General features: G+C 52.7%; 1 protein-coding gene across 1 annotated transcript in view; it reads right to left on the reverse strand.

Moving 5' to 3' along the window:
* Positions 1-4,068: 4,068 nt before the first annotated feature.
* Asap3 (ArfGAP with SH3 domain, ankyrin repeat and PH domain 3) overlaps positions 4,069-19,723 on the reverse strand; it is a 53,991-nt gene continuing 38,336 nt past the window's right edge. The window contains exons 6-25 of the mRNA XM_042688480.1: positions 17,924-18,035; positions 17,598-17,683; positions 17,144-17,219; positions 16,895-16,981; positions 16,624-16,730; positions 15,004-15,073; positions 14,444-14,531; positions 12,903-12,951; positions 12,620-12,810; positions 12,404-12,537; positions 12,050-12,144; positions 11,674-11,851; positions 10,469-10,551; positions 10,233-10,348; positions 9,629-9,696; positions 9,433-9,540; positions 9,127-9,322; positions 7,843-8,068; positions 6,135-6,270; positions 4,069-5,187 (exon numbers count right to left, since the gene is read on the reverse strand). Of these exons, the coding sequence (XP_042544414.1) occupies positions 5,113-5,187; positions 6,135-6,270; positions 7,843-8,068; positions 9,127-9,322; positions 9,433-9,540; positions 9,629-9,696; positions 10,233-10,348; positions 10,469-10,551; positions 11,674-11,851; positions 12,050-12,144; positions 12,404-12,537; positions 12,620-12,810; positions 12,903-12,951; positions 14,444-14,531; positions 15,004-15,073; positions 16,624-16,730; positions 16,895-16,981; positions 17,144-17,219; positions 17,598-17,683; positions 17,924-18,035 (2,281 nt within the window). The 3' untranslated portion in view covers positions 4,069-5,112. The remainder of the gene's footprint in view (positions 5,188-6,134; positions 6,271-7,842; positions 8,069-9,126; positions 9,323-9,432; positions 9,541-9,628; positions 9,697-10,232; positions 10,349-10,468; positions 10,552-11,673; positions 11,852-12,049; positions 12,145-12,403; positions 12,538-12,619; positions 12,811-12,902; positions 12,952-14,443; positions 14,532-15,003; positions 15,074-16,623; positions 16,731-16,894; positions 16,982-17,143; positions 17,220-17,597; positions 17,684-17,923; positions 18,036-19,723) is intronic.

The raw sequence follows: 19,723 nt of genomic DNA on the forward strand, positions 1-19,723 counted from the left end.
GGGGGAGGGGCGGCGCGCACTAAATATAGACCTCAAGGACTCGCCGGGCAAAGTTTGCCCGCGCCGGCCAGACGCGTCTCCGGGGGAGGACCGGGCTGCGAGAGCGGCCGCCCCACCCCGGCCCTCCCAGGACGGCAGGGGGCCGAACGGGGCACTCGGGCTCCTAGGCCCGCGCGCAGGTGAAGGATCTGAGCCACCGTGGAGGGCGCCCCAGGTGTTCTCCCCCCCCCCCCCCCCCCCCCGCCCCGGTGCTGCGGAAAGTTCTGGGCTCCGAAGTTTCGGCGTCGCTGCGCTCCCAGCGGGAGGATCCAGCGCGGTGGCTGCGCCCAGGCCCGGGCAGCTCGGTGCGCTCGTCCCGCCGGTGCCGACGCGTGCCCAGGCGTGCGCGCGGGCACCTCGCTGTGTCCGCCTGGATAGCAGGAGGGGCTCCGGGGCTCCGCTTCCTGGCAGAGTTTTGCCCTTGGAGGAAGCTTTTAAGTGCTGGAGAGCGCGCACAGAGGAGAGCTACTCACCGGGACGCACCTGGGCATCTGTATTCACTCAGGGCCCGGCGCGGGCAGCCTGGTGGGGTTAGGTGTGGATGGGTGATTCTGAGTGGAAGGGAGGGAACAGCTGCGTTCTTCGGAGGAAGGTCCTTCAAGCGTCTCCCGCAGGCCCAGCTCCCTTCCTTTTGAGTGGGTAGAAGATGACCATGTTTCCTGAGGGGGCTGAGGGACCCCCAGCATGAGGAAGGGGAAATGGCCTACAGCGAGTGCCAGCTGGGGAGCTGTGGCCTGGGGTGCTCAACATCTCCAGACTTTCTGAGAAACATTGGAGTCAGTCAGCCTCCTGGTCTTCCACTGGTGCTGCTGGGAGGTTAGGGGGCACCAGGGGGAGAATGATGTTTTCATTTATCCAACCTAACATGTATCTTATTACATGCAAGCAATGAGTAAGAGAAACCCCAAACCAGCAAGCTGGGCAAGGGAAACCTTAAATAAACAGAGATGTGATCCCAGACTGTATTTATCATCACTGGGGGAGAGGGGAAGAGGAGGATACTTTTCCTTTTTTTTTTTTCTTGTCAGTAATGGGGCTTGAACTCAGGGCCTGGACACAGTCCCTGAGCTCTTTACCTTAGGGCTAGCATTTTTAGCCACGGCACCACTTCTGGATTTTTTTGGTGGTCAGTTGGGGATAAGAGTCTCACCCTTGGGCTGGGAAGGTGGCTCAGTGGTAGAGTGCTTGCCTTGCATGCATGAGGCCCTGGGTTCAATTCCTCAGCACCACATAACCAGAAAAAGCCAGAAGTGGCACTGTGGCTCAAGTGATAGAGTGTTAGCCTTGAGCTGAAGAGCTGAGGGACAGCGCCCAGGCCCAGAGTTCAGGCCCCATGACCACCACCACCAACAATAACAAAAAAGAGAGTCTCACACTTTCTTGCCCAGGCTGGCTTTGAACTGCAATCCTTAGATCTCAGCCTTCTGAGGAGCTAGGATTAGAGGTGCAAGGCAGGAGCACCCAGCGAGGAGGGCACTCTAAAGACACCTGTGAGAGGGGAAGATTACTCAGCTGATAGGCAGAGTGGGGAAGGGGGAGGGAGAAGCATCCAAGTGGAGGAAGAGCATCCATTCATGCACCCATATTTATTGAGCACCTATTGTGTGCCAGGCAGTTCTAACCCCCAGCATCCAGAGCAAAACAAAGCCAGCAGCCCTCCAGGAGCTGAGTGTAAAGCTTAGGGAGGGGGAATGCTTGTCAGCATTGGAGGAAGGGGGAAATGGGTGTGGTGACAGGACAGGGGTTTGGGGAAGGTGGCCAGGGGGAGGCTGGGCATCTCCACACAGTTGCCTAGTCCAGACTTCCTTGGTTTGGGATTTTGGAAGGCATCTTGGCTGTCTTGGGTTGAAGGGATGTCTATGGTTACTTTGGATTGCTTTCCTTCAAACAAAAGTCCAGAGTGGTGGCACACTCCTGAAATCTCAGCTGTTTGGAAGGCAAAAACTGGAGGATTATAAGAGGCTAGCCTGAGGTGTGGCTCAAGTGGTGGAGTACTTGGCTAGCAACCTCAAGGCCCAGAATTCAAAATGCCTAAACAAACTCAGTGTGGTGACACATGCCTGTGGTTCCAGCTACTTAGGAGGAGGATTGTGGTCTGAGTGGCTCAGGCACAAGTGTAAGATCTTATCTGAAAACATAAAAGCAAAGGGCTGGGGATGTAGTTCCCCTGGTAGGCTGAGCTGCTTTGTATGCCCAGGGCTCCCCAGTGCAGGGTGAAAAAAGATTAGTTTTCTTCCATCAGGTTCCTACCTTCATCACCAGAGCTAGAAGCATTCCAGAAGGATTGCCTCACAAATAAAATTAAGTCCAACTTTTTCATTGTACAAATGGAGGACTGAAGCCCAGAATGGGTATGACAACCCCTCATCCTCCAGAATGCAATCCTGGACTGTATTCAGCACCATATCCCATCTGCCTGTCTGTCCACCTCGGTGGACACCTGGCAACTCATGACACACAGCTGACAGCTTCTATATCCCTTAGCTTTGGGGAAGACAGAGTTGCTGCCCCCAAATGGACCTGAGTTGGTGGCAAGCACCTCATTTCTTTACTCCCAAGGGGATAGTCATGTTCAACCTAAACAATACCATCTCCTGTCCACCCACAGTGGTCACCTCTCACTAACGCATGCTCCATTGTTTTTGTTTTGGGCTTTTCAAGATAGGGCCTCAGTCGGGCTCTGATGGCTCATGCTTATAATCCTAGCTATTCAGGAGGTTGAGATCTGAGGATCATGGTTCAAAGCCAGCCTGGGCAGGAAAGTCAGTGAGACTTTGATCTCCAATAAACCACCAGAAAACTGGAAGTGATGCGTGGTTCAAGTGGTATAGCACTAGCCTTGAGCTGTAGACCTGAGGGACAGTGCCCAGGCCCAGAGTTCAAGCCCCAGGACCAACAAAAAAAAAAGAAAGAGCCTCACTACGTGACCCAGATTGGTCTCAAATGAGATCCTCCCGAGTACTAGGAATAGAGGCATATGCTCAGCATCCTTCATTGCTTCTTGACCTTTTGTTCCCTTCCATTAGCCCCTTGCTATACATCCTAGGGTTGCCTCAGAAATAACTTACTGGTCCCTTAATCCCTGTTTCAGGGGCAATCAACAGGGACTGTGGCAGGGACCACAGTAGACCCTAAACTTCAGATCTCAAATCCCCATTCAACAACTTCTCTCCAGTCTAGAGTTTCTCAGGCTCAGCACTGTTAACAGTCTGGATTGGATCAATCGCTATTGAGGAGTGACCTGTGGATTTATGGATATTGTTTGGGTGTGTCTACCCAAGGTTCCTGTGCTGTAAGCGTGGTTCCCAGTGTGACAATGCTGGGTGGTAATCAGATCACACAGGCCCCATGGTGGCTCTAATGATGGTCTCCTAGAGTAAGTCTCGGCAAGAGTGGGTTGCTATGAAGTAAAGCCGTCCCACATACTTGGCTCCTACTGCAGGCAGGGGTTCCCTTTCCATTTGGTGGCCATGTTATGACACAGACAAGGATGCCAGCCAGCACCATATCTGTCTGGACCCTGTAGCCACCAGAATCCTTTATTTAGAAAGTACCTAGCCTCTAGTATTGTTACAGTAACACAAAATAGATCAAGCCAGGTCCGAGCTGTTGGGGCCCAAACCTATCATTTTAGCTACTCAGTAGGTTTGAAGACAGCCTGTGAGACAAATCCTCAAGACTCTAATCTCCAGTTAACCAGTAAAAAGCCAGAACTGGAGCATGGCTCAAGTGTTAGAACACCAGCTGTGAGTAAAAAAGCCAAGTAAGAATGTGAGGCCCTGGGCTCCAGCTCAGTACCAGCACGTGCGCACACAGACACAGACACAGACACAGACACAGACACAGACACACACTGATTAGCAGTAGCACCCTCCAGTTGGGGACAATAGAAATTCTAGTGTGCCAACAGTTCCCTGGGAAAATTGTTCTGAAACCACTGCTCCACACCGGGTTGTGTGCCTTGCCTTGTCCAGAGAAAGAATTCCAAGCCCCAAGCGTCCTTCCCTCCTTATTACTGTTCAGATCACATGAAAGAAACCCCACAAATCTTTTATTAGAGATGAGGGAAGTAACATGTCTGAGATGAATGAAGGCAGACTCTGGGGGCTCAGAACGTAACCCTGCTTCTGTGGGACACAGAGTCAGGCATCCCGAGGAAACAGCCCAGCTTCCCACCGGACTGTGGGGCTGGCCCCGCACTGCCCTCTGGTCTCTCGTGCTTGGCCAGGCCCATTCTCATGGGTCCTAGCAATAGTGGCTGTGAAGTCGAGATGCTGGTGGTTGGTGATGGCTCAGGATCATCTTCATGATTGGGACTGAACAGTGGTTGAACTGCCCGCCCCTTGAAGCAGCAACTTCAAGTCTCAGCCCCTCATTGCCCCCAGACTGGAGGGCTCCACAGCTGACCAAAAGGAAGAAGTGGGATCCATCAACCCAGACCACTTCTTCCCATCCTGCTAAATCAAGGAGTAAGGCCAACTTGGGTGAGTTATGGTCTACTTCCTGTACAGATCCCAAGAAGGCTGTATGCTTTGACAGCCTCACTGGCTGTCCAGGACACGGGCACTGGTTGATTAGAATAAGAACGGGTTGCTCATAAGTGCAGAGAGGAAGCCAGTTGATTGGAGGTCCTGCCCCACAGCCCAGAACCACCCTCAGGCTCAGGCCCTGCCCAATTTCAGGCCAGTTTCCTGAGAGCAGCTTGGCATCAGGATCCCAATCCAGGGCTACACAGAAAGCTGAAATTCAATAAAGGAACGCCAGACCAGTATATAGCCCAGAAGACAGCGCCTGGGCTGGCACAGCCCCTGATTGGGAAGTGGACGGTGGAGGGTCAGCCCTATTGCTGTATGTAATGAGATAGAGGCAAAGAACTACCATTGGCCCCAACATGGAAGGGCCAGTGTCTTTGGCAGGGCATGGTCCACGCCAGGAAGGCCACAAAGACACGAGGGACAGAGGGAGTAAGACCCAAGGGGATGGATGTCTCGACTCCCATGTCAGTCATGTGGGCTCAAATCCCAGCTCTGAATGTTAGGGTCCAGCAGGGATCATGCAGGGGTCAGCGAGGAGCTAGTCTTGAAAAAGTTGCAGGGAACTTGGCGCCAGAACCCCAGTCTTGGAGCCGTCTCCTTCAATGAAGGCAGCCTAGAGGGAAGAGAATGAAGCTGACATTTTCTAAGCACCTGTGACGTACCAGGTATGGGGCTCACTTTCATGGCAGTCCTGTGATGAGTGGATTAAATTATTCCCATTTTGCAGATAAGGCAAGTGAGGCTTACAGAAATGAAGCCACTTGTCCGAGGTCCAGTTTACCTCAGTCTATATGCAATACCCCTGGTTGATAGATCTTGGTCTCCAGGGCAACCAGGGAGTAAACACAGACTTGTGTCCCTGGATTTGCCATGATGGGAATAAAATGCAGGACCTTGTGCATGCCAGGCAAGTGCTCTCCCATGGAGCCACATCCTCAGCCCTCTGTCTCCCCAGACTCAGTTCTTGCTCCTGCCATCCCTTCCCAGTACAGACAACCAATGGCACTCCTGAGGAATTCCAGAGGACGCTGCCTCCTCACGGCTCCCATCTGATCCACTCGCAGGTGTGACTGGCTGTGTGTCATTATTGGAAACGGTAATATGACTAATGTCAATATTCATCACAGAGACACTGGGTGGAGGATGACAGCGCTCGCAAGCCCTGCCACGCCCCTCTGTGCCTAGGCCCTGGATGTCCTCGTGGACTGCAGGAGCCTCCCATGCAGGCCCAGGTCAGGCACGGAGCCATCCTAATCCAGGTCTATGGCAGCAGGCGGTTCCTCTGTCAGTGGCTGGCTGGGCAGACACAGCTTTGCCCATCTTCCTCTGGGTCACAGCTACAACTTGGGCCTTGTCACTTCATTATCACTCAAGGCCTGGCTCTCTCAGCTTCACACAGCCTTGGGCCAGCGCAGGAAGGAGCAGGGGCAACCAGGCAGGAACTGACCCAGTGGTGGGGAGAAGTCTCGCACTCCCCACCCACTCTACACTTGCTCTCCACCAATGCTGCCTCTCAGACACCGGTCACTGCCCCTCTAACCACAGTCCTAGAGCTCCTACCGGAATATTCTTTCTGGGAAGAGGTTGTTGGGCAGAGGGACAGTCTTCGGGGCTCCGGCCACCCCGCCGATAGGAACGGGTGCTCTCAGAGCTGGAAGGCAGAAAAAGGCCGACGTCATCCTGGTGCCCGGAGCCCCTAAGAGTAGGAAGAAAAGATTCAAGTAAAAAGCAAGGCTGGGGTTTTGTGGGGTTCACAAAGGCCCTAGACTGGTTCTATCACAGGCCCTAGAAACCTGCAACCAGCTCCCAGAGGGCTCTGGGATAGCTCTAAGTCCAGTTCTCCCCAAAGGCAGACAGGGTTTGTAAAGAAAGGTGGAGGGTTAAATCCCCCAACAACAAATCTTCAAAGAAACAACTGCCCAATAAATAAGTGGGCTAAAGACTTAAAGAGAAACTTCTCTGAAGAGGAAAGAAGGATGGCCAATAGACGCATGAAGAAATGCTCAACCTCCCTAGCCATAAAAGAAATGCAAATCAAAACAACATTGAGATACCACCTCACCCCAGTTAGAACTCTAATAACAACAGATGCTGGAGGGGATGTGGACAGAAGGGAACCTTACTTACTGCATTGTTGGTGGGAGTGTAAACTTGTTCAACCACTTTGGAAAGCAGTATGGAGGTTCCTCAAAAGACTCCACATAGAGCTCCCTTATGACCCAGCAATCCCACTTTTGGGCATTTACCCAAATGTTCACAAACAAGACCACACTAAAGCTACCAGCACGACTATGTTTATTGCAGTATTATTTACTATAGCTAAGATATGGAACCAACCCAGATGCTCCTCAGTAGATGAATGGATCAAGAAAATGTGGTATATATACACAATGGAATTCTATGCCTCCATCAGAAAGAATGACATTGCCCCATTTGTTAGGAAATGGAAAGGCTTGGAAAAAATTATATTAAGTGAAGTAAGCCAGGCCCAAAGAAATATAGGTCCCATGGGTTCCCTTATTTGCAATAACTAGTATATGTTTGAGTCAAGCAGAAAAGGTCAGTTAAGTTGATGTTAGGGAAATGAACCCTAAGATATGTATTCAAATGTTTTTTTTCTTTCATGTGATTGTTTCTAACACATTTATAAGATTATTTCTTTGTTGCTTTGTATGTCCCTCCCCCACGGTATAACCCCTGCTTTCACTGTATTTGATGTTGGTATAATTTGTGGAGGGGAAGGGAAAAAACAAATTGTTTAAATAGGGATACAGGTGGACCCATTGCAACAATGAGATGTACAAGTCGTTATGTTGAAAACGAACTTTACAACTTTGGTGGGGGGGGAGGATGGGGGGGGCAGGGGGAGGATGGAAAGGGATGGGAAGGGGAAACAAAGGAGGAGGCTACAATGCTTGATAAGAAATGTACTCATTATCTTGCCCATGTAATTGTAACCCTCTGTTCAATATTTTCACAATAAAAAAAAAGAAAGAAAGAAAGGTGGAGGCGCTAGATCCTGGGTTGGAGTTTGGGACAGACTGAAGACCTCACCGAGGGCCTCTAGATCAAGTCACACAGGTGTGGCTAACTGTAATGGGTGGGAGGCTCCTCCAGGATCTCCTAACCAGACCCAGGAGGAAGTGAGTGGAGGAAGAAAGGTCCCAGAGCTGGAACATGGCTCAGTCTTGAGGCAGGTACTATTTGGAGTTGAAGAAACAAGTGGATGTTCAGAGAGGTCAGGTTGCACAGCATTGCCCTCACAAACCTGAACCTGATGGGGAGATGCACCTCAGCAGGGGTGGTACCAGATGCCAGGATTGACTGGGAGGTGCCTGGTGATTCCTGGAGGCCTTCCTCCAGGCCGGGCAGGGATTGGCTGGGTCCTCCAGGTTCCACGGGGCTTGTGAGGATGGAAGAGGAAGCGGCCGGACTGTCCCGACTCTCAGAGGCCTCAGAGGGCTCTGAACTCAGGCTGGGGATGCCAGACCGATCTGGAACCAGAAGACAAAGCCTGTTTTCCTCACTTCCTATAAGACTGTCAACACTGCCAGGGCCTCACACCTGTCATCCTAGCTACTCAGGAGGCTGAGATCTAAGGATTGTGGGTGCAAGCCAGCCGGGGCAGGACTTTCTGTAAGAGTCTTATCTCCTTTAACCACCAAAAAGCCTGAGGTAGAGATATGGTGCAAATGGTAGAGATCTATCCTTGAACATAAAAGCTCAGGGACAGCACCCAGGCCCTGAGTTCAAGCCCCAGGACTGGCACCCACACATGCACGTGCACGCACGCACACACACACGCACACGCACGTCTTTGGCCTTGAGGATCTGTCAGAGTCCTCTCCCACCCCTTCCCCTCGCCATCACACTTCAACAGCATCCTGTGCTCACAACAGCCCGACCAAATTGGCTCATTTTTCTGTATCTGCTCTTGTCCTCTCATCCATCTGTCCCTTCCCGCCCGTTCCTTGGCTTAGTTCAGGTGCCACCTTCCCTAGAAGCCCTCCTGAAACACCCCCTAAAACACCCATCCCCTCCCAACAGGACCTGCCTCTCCTGTCCCAGGCGGCAAGACCACGCCTGCTCTGTCCATCCAACAAACACTTAGGGAGGACAGCCCAGCTCTGCTCCCCATGCTGGAGAGATAGCAGCCACTGCCAGTCTGATCCTGTTCTTCCGGGACTGCGGTTCTGTAGCCCGTGCAGCCTTGTTGACAATCAACCGAATCCCTGTGTTTATCTCCTCACTAGACTATGTCATGGGACCCAGGACTCAGTGGGTGCTTCACAAACTCTGGCTCTCTTGTATAAGTAAAGCACTGAAGAATTTGGAGAAAGACACAGCGGGATTTGAATCCCTTGGCTGTTGCAGCTTAGGCATGTTACTTAGCATCTCTGTGCTTTTACCCGCAGGGGAGAATGCCCACTTTCCCTGAGGGGAGACTGTGAGGATGGGATGGACTCACTGCATGCCCCTGAGCTTAGCTCTCCGCATAGTAGGCCCTCAATGAACATCTTGTTGAGCATCGTTTCTGGACAGCCAACTCTACCTCCACTGGCATGTCCCAGGTGCCCTGGGACCATGGTCCGAGAAGAGATTTTGATGGGCAAGGGTGGGGGGCTGTCCTCGTTCTGGCTCTGAGGGGCAGCTGGTTCCAGGCTGGTGATAGTCTCATAGGTCTTGTTGGTGATATCCAGCTTCCCTCTAGCCCTGCAGGCATGGGCTGGGGGCTTCAGAGAACAGCGCTGTGGGGACAAGAAGAGCCTGGTTTCCCCAGCTCAGCCTGCCCCTCCCCATACCACACCCGACCCGCTCTTTCCTTCTGCTATCTGCAGGGGCAGGGGGCTGGGCCCACCTTCTCCTCCTCATCCTCCTCGCTGTCAGAGCCAGGTTCTGTGGAAAGTCCCCACGGGTAGTCCACGTGCAGGGGGAAGGCCAGGGTCCCCTCCTGTGCCTGCTCCAGCTGCCCAAAACAAACACATGGCAGCTGACAGGGTCAGGGGCCCCCTAGGGAGGGAGAAGGGGGGGGGAGGGTTGCTGCCTTCACTCACCAGCTCCTCACACTCTTTGTGCTGCTTCTTCCTGGCTATGTCCAGAGCTGTCTCTCCTGCCTCATTCACTAAGAGGGAGCAAGTTCAGAGGTCATGGCCAGGGTCAAAGAGACACTAGAGCTTAGAGATGAAGATGAACTCTGAATCAGAATGTCTGCGTTTGAATCCTGTCTCTCATCTCTTGCCTGTGCGACCTTGGACAAGTTTCATAACTTTTCTGGGCTTCCACTGTCTTTATCTATACAATGAATATGATACTTGGAAACTACCTGGCCAGGCTGCCTTGAAGATAAATTTTCAAATGAGATCCCTTGACACCTGTTAAGTAGTAATGTAGAAACTGGCAGCTATGCTAGCCACCATTATCAGACTGTGCTGTTTACTTTGCTGGGTGCCTTCAGAGAAGTTACTTTATTTACCCTTGTAGTAGGCCTACTTATCCATTAGGCATTATCCAGTTTTACAGATGAGAAAACCGAGGTCCCACAAATCAATCACAAAAACCCCTAGGTTCCAGAGGTCAGGAGCTAACCTGGATTAGAACCCAAGTCATACTTGCTTTTGGTATTCTCTGAGCCCCAGGGCAGTGAGAATGGGGCCGCACCTGTACCCACTGGAGCTCTCCCTTTCAGCAGCAGCTTGAGGCAGTCGGGCTGGCCATGGAGGGCGGCGAAGTGCAGGGCAGTGTTCCCGTCTGTGGCCTTGGCATCCAGGTGGCCACTGGAGTGAGTGGGTGGGTTCAAGGGACAGAGGAAGAACAGGTGGGTGGGGAGAGGGAGGAGAGAGAGGAAGGAAGGGAAAGAGGAGGGACTAGGGGATGGGTGGCAGCCTGGCTCTTACCAATTCTGGATGATGAAGTCCACGGTGGGCAGGGAGGCCTGGTTGGCGACTCTGACAGCCAAGTGCAGGGCAAGTTCAGGCGCCTGAATACAACATCCATACCTAAGCTTCCCTGCACCACCCGTCCCCAACTCAGTGCTGTCTTCTTGAACTCTCCTACCCAACACCTCTGGATCCAATGGCCCCAGGGCCCAGTGAGAATGGACAGAACCTTGTGTTGTGAAAGAGGGTGAAGGGGAACTATTCCCTCAGTTTCCTTCCATGGTTCCTCCTCTGCCCTGAGAAAGGTGTCCTCAAACTGGCTCTGACCCTGTCCTCCCTCCTCCCTCCTCCCCCTCCCCCTTCCCTTCTCCCCCTTCCCCTCCTCTCCTCCTAATCTCCCTTGCTGCCCCCAATGAGGCCTCCAGGACAACCCACAGCCCACAGGATTCCACGCAGACAGCCCAAAGCCAGCCTGCTGCTTCTTTTTGATACTGGGGATTAAACCCAAGGTCTCACTCATGCTAAGCACACCGTGTTCCACTCCCAGCTTGTGACATCTAATTCTTAATCCCAATCAGTTGGCAACTCCTGTTGATTTGATCTTTCCAAGACTTTGACACCCTTTTTCCCTGCTCACATGATGTTTACCACTGGAACAGCACATGCACCTGCCTTCCCTGCTCTAACTGGATCCACCCACACCCATTTCTAAGCTATTATTAACCCATTCTACAGATGAGAAAATGGGACTCAGAGAAGTTATGTAACTGCCCTGGATCATAGGAAAAGACACAGCCAGGATTCTGGCCCAGTCTGCTTGGCCAAAGTGGTTCCCTTTGCTATTTCCCCTCTGGTGGGTGAGACTTGAAGTAGAGTCGGATGAATGAAAGCAGTCCTGGAGGAGGCCTGGGGCATATTGAGAGTGCAGGTGAGTTTTTTGTTTTTTGGGTTTTTTTTGGTCGGTTGTAGGGCTTGAACTCTGGGCTTGGGCGCTGTCCCTGCGCTCTTCAGCTCAAGGCAAGCGCTCAACTGCTTGAGCCACAGTGCCACTTCCAGTTTTCTGAGTGGTTCATTGGAGATAAGAGTCTCATGGACTTTCCTGCCCCATTGGCTTTGAACCATGATCCTCAGTCTCAGCCTCCTGAGTAGCTAGGATTACAGGTGTGAGCCACCGGTGCCGGCTGCAGGTGAGTTTTAAGTGGCCCCAGCAGGGGGGTTCTTACCTGGCCATCAGGCCCTGGCAGTGGCTGTCCGAAGTCCTGCCCGTTGGCAAAGGCCTCCAGTACCGACAGGAGGTCCCTGTTGTAGATCGCCGTCCAGAGTCTCTGGGGCTCTGGGGTGGACCGGCGGGCAAACCTGTGTTCCACATACTTGGCCACAATGTATTCCCTGCGGGCACTCCTACCAAGACAACCACAGCTCCTCAGAAGAAGGGCCATTTCCCCCTAGTGACCTCTGGAATGATACCCAAAGGAGCACAGGTATCCTGTTCTCCAGAACCAAGTTCCTGGAGACCCCACATCCTAGGGCCCCTTTCCCCAGACTTCTAATCTCAGGGTCCTCTGTAAGCACAGGCGGGGCAAGGCGGGATTCCCTTACATGTCACTCTCGGCAGAGGGCTTGGGTCCACCGTGGGAAGGCAGCTGGGCCTCCATGACCTCATTGAAGCGCATGTTTCCTACGTTCAAAGCCAGCTGGGGTCATGGGAGAGTGTTTATTTTGTAAAACCAGGTGTTAGGACAGTGTTCCTTGAAAGACAGAGCCTCCCCAAACCAGGTCCTTGAGCTGCTCAGCCTTATCTGGGTCTGGGCCCAGCCACTGAACACGCCCTGGTATCCTGCTATCCAGCTCAGCTGCCCCACCCCCTCTCCCCAACCCCGCCCACTTCAGTGAAGGCCGGCCACTAGGGCCCAGTCCCACACCAGGCCCCGCCCCACCGAGCCCCACCCTCACCAGCAACTCAGTGGGGCACAGCAGGTCCAAGGAGAGAGACTGCATGCGGGAGAAGCGCACGCCCAGCTCGCGGTGAACTCCGGAGCAGTGGATGCAGGTGAGCACGCCCAGGTTGGTACTGAGCCAGGTGGGGTCTGCGGAGAAGCACAGCTGGAGCCTGGGCTTTGCGGGTCCCCCTTCCCACTCCCCTTCCCTCCGGCCCCGCCCACCGCAGACCTGGAGCCCGACAGTCGCAGCACTGGCTATTCCCGGGCCTGCTCTTCACCTCAGCGATGAGCAGCTTTGTGAGGTACTGGGGCTCCCCATCCAGCCCGGAGCCCCCATAGGACCCTGGGCCAACGCTGGGCTCCTCTAGGAAGGCACTGCTCAGAGCCTCGTCCTTGCTGTTCTGCAGCACAGACACCCACCTATGACAGATGGAGCGGGACAGGTGGTGACTGCGGGAGGCTGGACATAGCCCAGGCTCCCGCCCCATGCACAGCACCAAAGGGGCACTCACGCCTCACACTCGTGCTCATCCTCTGCCTGGAAGTGGTATGTCCGGTTGTCTGCCCGGAGAGAAGAGGGCATCAGACCTACAGGTCTTGTAGGCGTCCCCTGGCCCAGACAGCCCCCACCCAAACAGCTGGGTCCAGGTGGGTCCAGGTGGAGCTTTTGTCTCCAAAAGGTCAGAGGTCTTCCCAAGCCAGAGTGGTGACAGTGGCCAGAAGTAAGGGTGGTTTGCTTCTCTCTCCCTTCATCCAGCCTGTGCCAGCTTCCAGGCCATTGCGCCTAGAGCTCTGATCACAATGCTCCCCTGCCCCAAGGCCCTGGCCCCCTCCTGCCAGGGAAAAAGGTTCAAACTTTGAAGAAGTATTCCCAGGCCTTGCCCCCTCTTCTGCATGAACCCTCTATTCTAGCCACACCACCAGATGCACCTGTTCCCATGCTTTTGTGGAAGGCATCAAATGCTGCATTCTCCAGATACTTCAAGGCTTATCAAATGCTCTCCAAGCAGCCCTTCCTGCTTCCCCATAGCAGCAGGCTTCCACAGAAGTCTATCTATAGGTACCTCTCTCTCTCCCAGACACCTCCTCATCTCCCATCCCTGGGTCTGTCCTGCATAGTCCTCCCTAAGGACAAGACCATACAGGTCCTTCTTTTTTTTTTTTTTTGGTCGGTCGTGGGGCCTGAACTCTGGGCCTAGGCACTGTCCCTCAGCTCTTCAGCTAATGGCTGCACTCTACTACTTGAGTCACAGCACCACTTGTGGCTTTTTCTGTTTATGTGGTGCTGAGGAATCGAATCCAGGGCCTCATGCATACAAGGCAAGCATTCTGCCACTGAGCCACCTTCCCAGCCCTAATGAAACCGTTTGAGCCAGTGGCTCAAACTTGTAATCCTAGCTACTCAGGAGGCTAAGATCTGAAGATTGTGATTCAAAGCCAGCTGAGGAAGGAAAGTCAGTGAGACTTTTATCCTCAATTCATCAGCAAAAAGGCTGGAAGTGGTGCTGTGACTTAAGTGGTATAACACCAATCTTGAGCAAAAAAGCGAAGGAACAGTACTCAAGCCCTAAGTTGGAGCTCTATGACTAGCACAAGAAAAAAAAAGTTTCAGTTGAAAAGTTTCAAAGATGTAGGATTGCGAGTGGCTCACACTGTAATATGAGCTATGCAGGAGATCCTCAGATCTCAACCAGCCAGCCAAGGTAGAAAATGAGACTCTTACCCCTAATTAACTAGGGAAAAGGTGGTCTGGAGGCAGGGCTCAAGTGTTAGAGCATGAACCATAAGCAACAAAGTCATGCAAGAATGCAAGGCCCCGAATTCAAGCCTCATACCTACCCCAAAACAAAATGAAGTTTCAAAAGCAGATTACCCAAAGCCACTTAGATAAGCTTTCCACTGGGACTATGGAATGTCTGTGACAGGAGACAAAGCCGGAGAAAGAGTCCAGAGTTCTAGGCCTGCTGGGTGAAACTGGCTGAAGGCTGACAGGAGTGGACAGGAATCTTATCAGAGGCCCTGGGAAGGGTGGGGACAGGGAAGGGTCACTTACGGGTCACCAGGTCAAAGCACTTTTTCTCTTCAGGGTTTGGCCTCACTTGGCATGTCAACAGGGTCAGCTTCACGGGGGGCCGGTTGATCTGTGGGAAGTTGGGGGTGAAAGATGGGTATGTTACCTTCCAGTCCCTGAACTTTTTTTTTTTTTGTTTGCTAGTCCTGGGACTTGAACTCTGGGCCTCGGCACTGCCCCTGAGCTTCTTTTGCTCAAGGATAGCACTCTACCACTTGAGCCACAGAGCCACTTCTGTCTTTTTTCTGTGGAATCCAACCCAGGGCTTCATGCATGCTAGGCAAGCACTCTACCACTAAGCCACATTCCAGCCCAGTCCCTAAACTGTTGAGGCCTCTGTTTCCCAATCTGTTCAATCTAATTCTGGTTTACATCTCCCCTCCCCAGCACCTCAAAGGTATGTGGCATTAACCAAGGCTGTTGGACCCTCAGGTCCCTTCTTCCTTCCCACAAGGCATCCCCAGCATCTGGGTCAGGTCTGAGGCCCTTCTTGGAGGGACAGCATGACACCTGTCTGCTCAGAACTCCAGGGGAGACCTCACCGTGCTGTGTGACATGGTCAGGCAGCCATACTTGACTCCACACTTCCTTTTCTGCCAGACTCTTCGAATCCTAAGGCCCAAAGAGACAGAGAGATGGTGGCTCACACTTGGTTCACATATGACAGAGAACAGAGTTCTACACCCACCTCTGTGGCTTCTAACCACATCTCGACCCCACTTCCCTCCCCAGGCCCCTACACCCATCATTCTCTGGGGCTCCCTTCTGATGGAGCGCATAGTGCTGTGTTCAGGAATCGTCCAGTATACTGCAGAAACAACCTACTCTCTGGGAATCCTTATTGTAAAAGGACAATATGACTTTGGGCCCTCTCCAGAGAAATCCTAGCCTGAGGGTGGAGATGTAGTCCAAAGCTTAGGGAGTAACTACTCAGAGAGGAGGGGTAGGCTGTTAGTCACCAGAAAAGAACCATGGCTAAGTAATGTAAATATCAAGATCCTGAAAATAAAAATCCTATGAGAGTTAAACTGCTTCTTCTTCAGCTCTTCTTCTCTGATAAAACCTGATTGCAAAGTATAAATATGAACCTAGTCCACAAGAGCCTTGGCATTTCTCGTTCCTGTGTGCTAGTACTAGGACTTGAACTCAAGGCCTACATGCTGTCCCTTAAGCTTTTCACGCAAGGCTGGTACTCTACCCCTTGAACCACAGTCCCACTTCTGACTTTTTGGTGGTTAATTGGAGATAAGTGTCTCACAAACTTTTCTGCCTGAGTTGGCTTTGAACCATGATCCTCAGATCTTTCTCCTGAGTAGCTAGGAGTACAGGTGTGAGCCACTAGCATCTGGCTCTCTTCTTCTTCTTTTATTTTTTTGGTGCTAGTCCTGGGGTTTAACTGCCTAAGCTTTTTGCACAAGGCTAATGCTCTACTTACACCACAACTCCATTTTTCCCTTTTTAGTTTTAGTGGAGATAAGAATCTCATAGAAGCCGGGCAGCAGTGGCTCACGCTTATAATCCTACCTACTTAGGAGGCTGAGATCTGAGGATCACGGTTCAAAGCCAGCCCAGTGCAGGAAAGGCCGTGAGACTCTTTTCTCCAATAAACCACCAGAAAATCGGAAGTGGCGCTATGGCTCAAGTGGTAGAATGCTAGCCTTGAGCTGAAGAGCTGCGAGATAGCACCCAGGCCCAGAGTTCAAGCCCCATGACTGACCAAAAAAAAAGAATCTAAAGAAGATTTGCCCAGGATGGCTTTGAACCTGACCTTCAGATCTCAGCCTCCTGAGTAGCTAAGGATTACAGGTGTGAGCCATCAATGCGAGGCTCTGGCTTGCTTTCTTTCTTGCCTGCTTGCTTGTTTGCTTTCTCTTTTCTTTTCTTTCTTTTTTTTTTTTACCAGTCCTGGGGCTTAAACTTAGGGCCTGCACTGTCCCTGAGCTTCTTTTGCTCAAGGCTAGCACTCTACTACTTGAGCCACAGCACTACTTCCAGTTTTTTTGGTGGTTAACTGCAGATAAGAATCCCACAGAGTTTCTTGCCCAGGCTGGCTTTGAACTACGATCCTCAAGTCTCAGCCTCCTGAGTAGCTAGCATTACAAGCATGAGTCATCGGCGTCCTGCCTAGCTTTGTGTTTTGAGTAGTTGCCCAAGTCACTTACCCGTCACTTTTCTTGTACAGGAAGCCCACTTTCTCTGTCCCAAATTGCTTGTTGCCTTGGTGCTGGTGGATGCTGTAGCCCCCTGAGTTCTTCCTGCTCGGATGCTCCTGACCTCAGACAAGCAAAGGAGACCTCAGGAGAGAAGAGCCAATGCTGCCCAGGCCCTACCACCACAAGGGGTTTGTGGGTGCTTCCCTGTCTCCTTCCCTCCCTCCTTCTGTGGTAGGCCTGGGGAGGGCATTCTTTCCATTTGGATGACTCGGGGCCTGACCTCTCTGCTCTCTAGCTGCAGCATCCTTCGGAGGGAGTCCCGGAGTTGGGTCAGTTTGTGTAGCTCTTCCTCCTGAGTCTGTTGCAGCTATGGGACACAGGATGGGACTCCATGGCCAGCAGAAGTACTGGGACGGAGCCCAGACCCAGCGCAGGAGGGCAGCACCTTACACCACCGTGAGACCCAGCCCTTCCCCACTCACAGACAACGGGGGCTTGGGCATACATCCCACTGGAAGGCCCAACTTACTGTATGGACTGAGGCTGCCAGCTTCTCGATGAAAGGGGACAGGCTCTGGGCTGCCTTCCAGCCATCTTGGAAAAAGCTACCAGGAGCCAAACAAGGGTTCAGAGATGAATAAAATGCAGATGAAACCAGAGTATGGGAGACCCTCACAGTACCCAGAGGTAGGGAGCCTGCTGGTCAAAAGTGGACACGCAGAAGCCGAGCTCTCTGGGTTCAGAGCCCACCTACTAGCTATGTAATCTGGGTACATTGGCCTCCATTTTTCTCATCTGTAAAATGGGGATCATGGCACCCAACTATGGGAGTGCTGGGGGACAGAGTGAGGTTAGGGTTGTAAGGTCAGTAGTAGTGGTCACTTGACATTGAAGAACTGTGTGTGTGTGGCCAGTTACTTGCAGACATCTGGAGAGCTTGCAGGTTGGGGGTTTGGGGTGGGTGGGAAAGGAGAAATACTTACTTGTGCTGGGCGTGGAAGAACTTGATGAGGCTCTGAAGAAAGTCAGGACCTTGCTTCATTTGACTCTCTCCGGCTTTGAGCAGGTACTGGAGGGGGACGGGGGCAAGATGTGGGCTGTGAGCCCAGATTAGACACTAGGGACAAGGGCTGCGGCCCCCACCCCAAGCTAACCGTGACGGTGACTGAACCTTGGTAACATTCTACAGGCCATGTGGGTGAGCGGCGGCGGGGGGTGGGGGGCAGCCTGCACTTAGGCCCCCAGGGGTTTGGGGAGGTAGACAGCAGCACCTCCCACCCCACCTCACCCTTCCCTGGGCACCCCGTACCTCACACATATGCAACTGGAAGACACGCCGCTCTCGCTGTGTATCCTGGGCCAACTCCCCGGGGACTGCCCCGGGCACCCGGGCCCGATCCCGTTCCTTCTCCAACCTGGCCCTAGGCCACAAGAAATAGAGGCCTGAAAAACCTGGCCAGCCCTTCTCTGTCCACCGTTCCTACCATGGGCATGTGAGGGTGGGGGTCGGAGCCCTTCCTGTGCTGGGGCTGTGCTTGGGGAGGCTACAGGGTGGTGGGAAGGGAGGGGAGACGTGAGTCCATCCACAGCAGAGAGTGACAGGGGAGTGAAGTGGGGACCCGGCCTCATGGTAGAAAGTGGTATCTATGCTGGATTGGAAACCTGAGAAAACCGTTAGCTTGGAGGAAGTGATGGCTGGCCAGGCAGACTCGACCCTGTAATGTCCAAAGGCAAGAGGGCTCCCAGACTCATGAAAAGATGGGGCAATGGCTGGGGTGAGGGCAATGAGGCACCATCCCCCACAGGGCCTGCTTAGGCCATGTTAAGATGTAGGATTTTTCTCCCTACAGCAATAGGGAAAGGTCTGTAGGTGTTTATGCCAGGAGGTAAAGGGCGATGGGGACCTGGGGTGGCGGCCAGTGCTGCTCGGGTGGCAGGGGATGTAGGACCGTGTGGGTTAGATGACCACAAAGTGCCTTCACCTTCCTGTGCTTGCAGAGCTTTCCATTTAGAGCTTAGAAAAAAAAAAGCTTTATCCTGGGCCGATGGCGTAGCTCAGTGGCAGAGTGCTAGCCTAGCATGTGTGAAGCCCTGAGTTCGACTCCAGCACTTCCATGAAGAAAAAAGAAAGCATTTGCTTTTTTTTCTTTTTTTTTTTTTTTTTTTTTGTCGGTCCTGGGGGCTGAACTCTGGGCCTAGGCGCTGTCCCTCAGCTCTTCAGCTTAAGGCTACTGCCCTACCACTTGAGCCACAGTACCACTTCCAGCTTTTTTCTGCTTATATGGTGCTGAAGAATCTAGCCCAGGCCCTCATGCATGCGAGGCAAGCACTCTACCACTGAGCCACCTTCCCAGCCCAGCACTTGCTCTTTTTTTTTTTTTTTTTTTTTTTTTGTCGGTTGTGGGGCTTGAACTCTGGGCCTGGGCGCTGTCCCTCAGCTCTTCAGCTCAAGGCGAGCGCTCTACCACTTGAGCTACAGCGCCACTTCCGGTTTTCTGGTGGTTTATTGGAGATAGGAGTCTCACGGTCTCTCCTGCCCGGGCTGGCTTTGAACCTCGATCCTCAGATCTCAGCCTCCTGAGTAGCTAGGATTACAGGCGTGAGCCACCAGCGCCCGGCTCACTTGCTCTTTTTTTTTGGGTCCGGTCGGGGGGCCTGAACTCTGGGCCTGGGTGCTGTCCCTCAGCTCTTCAGCTCAAGGCTAGCACTGTACCATTTGAGCCACAGCGCCACTTCCGGCTTTATTTATTTATTTAGCTTATGTGGTGCTGAGGAATCGAACTCAGGGCCTCAGGCATGCAAGGCAAGCACTCTACCACTGAACCACCTTCCCAGCCCAGCACTTGCTCTTTTAAGTGGAGTCAGGAAGTGCTTCTTATCCTTGGAGTTGCAATCACCCTGGCTTCCCCCTGTGGGTGGCAAAACTTGGCTGTTTTCTCTCTTTGGGTCTGGTGAGCCAGTGTGGCACTGGGAATGCCAAGCCATCACACCACCTGCTGCAGCCAGGGGAGGCTTTGCAAGCCTCAGGCTGGGCATATGTGAGCAGGAATATTACATAAAGGAGACATTTGTTTAACAACTCTGCTCCCGAGTGGGCACTCACTCGCTG

Source organism: Dipodomys spectabilis, unplaced genomic scaffold (genome assembly GCF_019054845.1).
Source record: "Dipodomys spectabilis isolate Male_0828 unplaced genomic scaffold, ASM1905484v1 ptg000118l, whole genome shotgun sequence".
In the NCBI taxonomy this organism is placed as follows: domain Eukaryota; kingdom Metazoa; phylum Chordata; class Mammalia; order Rodentia; family Heteromyidae; genus Dipodomys; species Dipodomys spectabilis.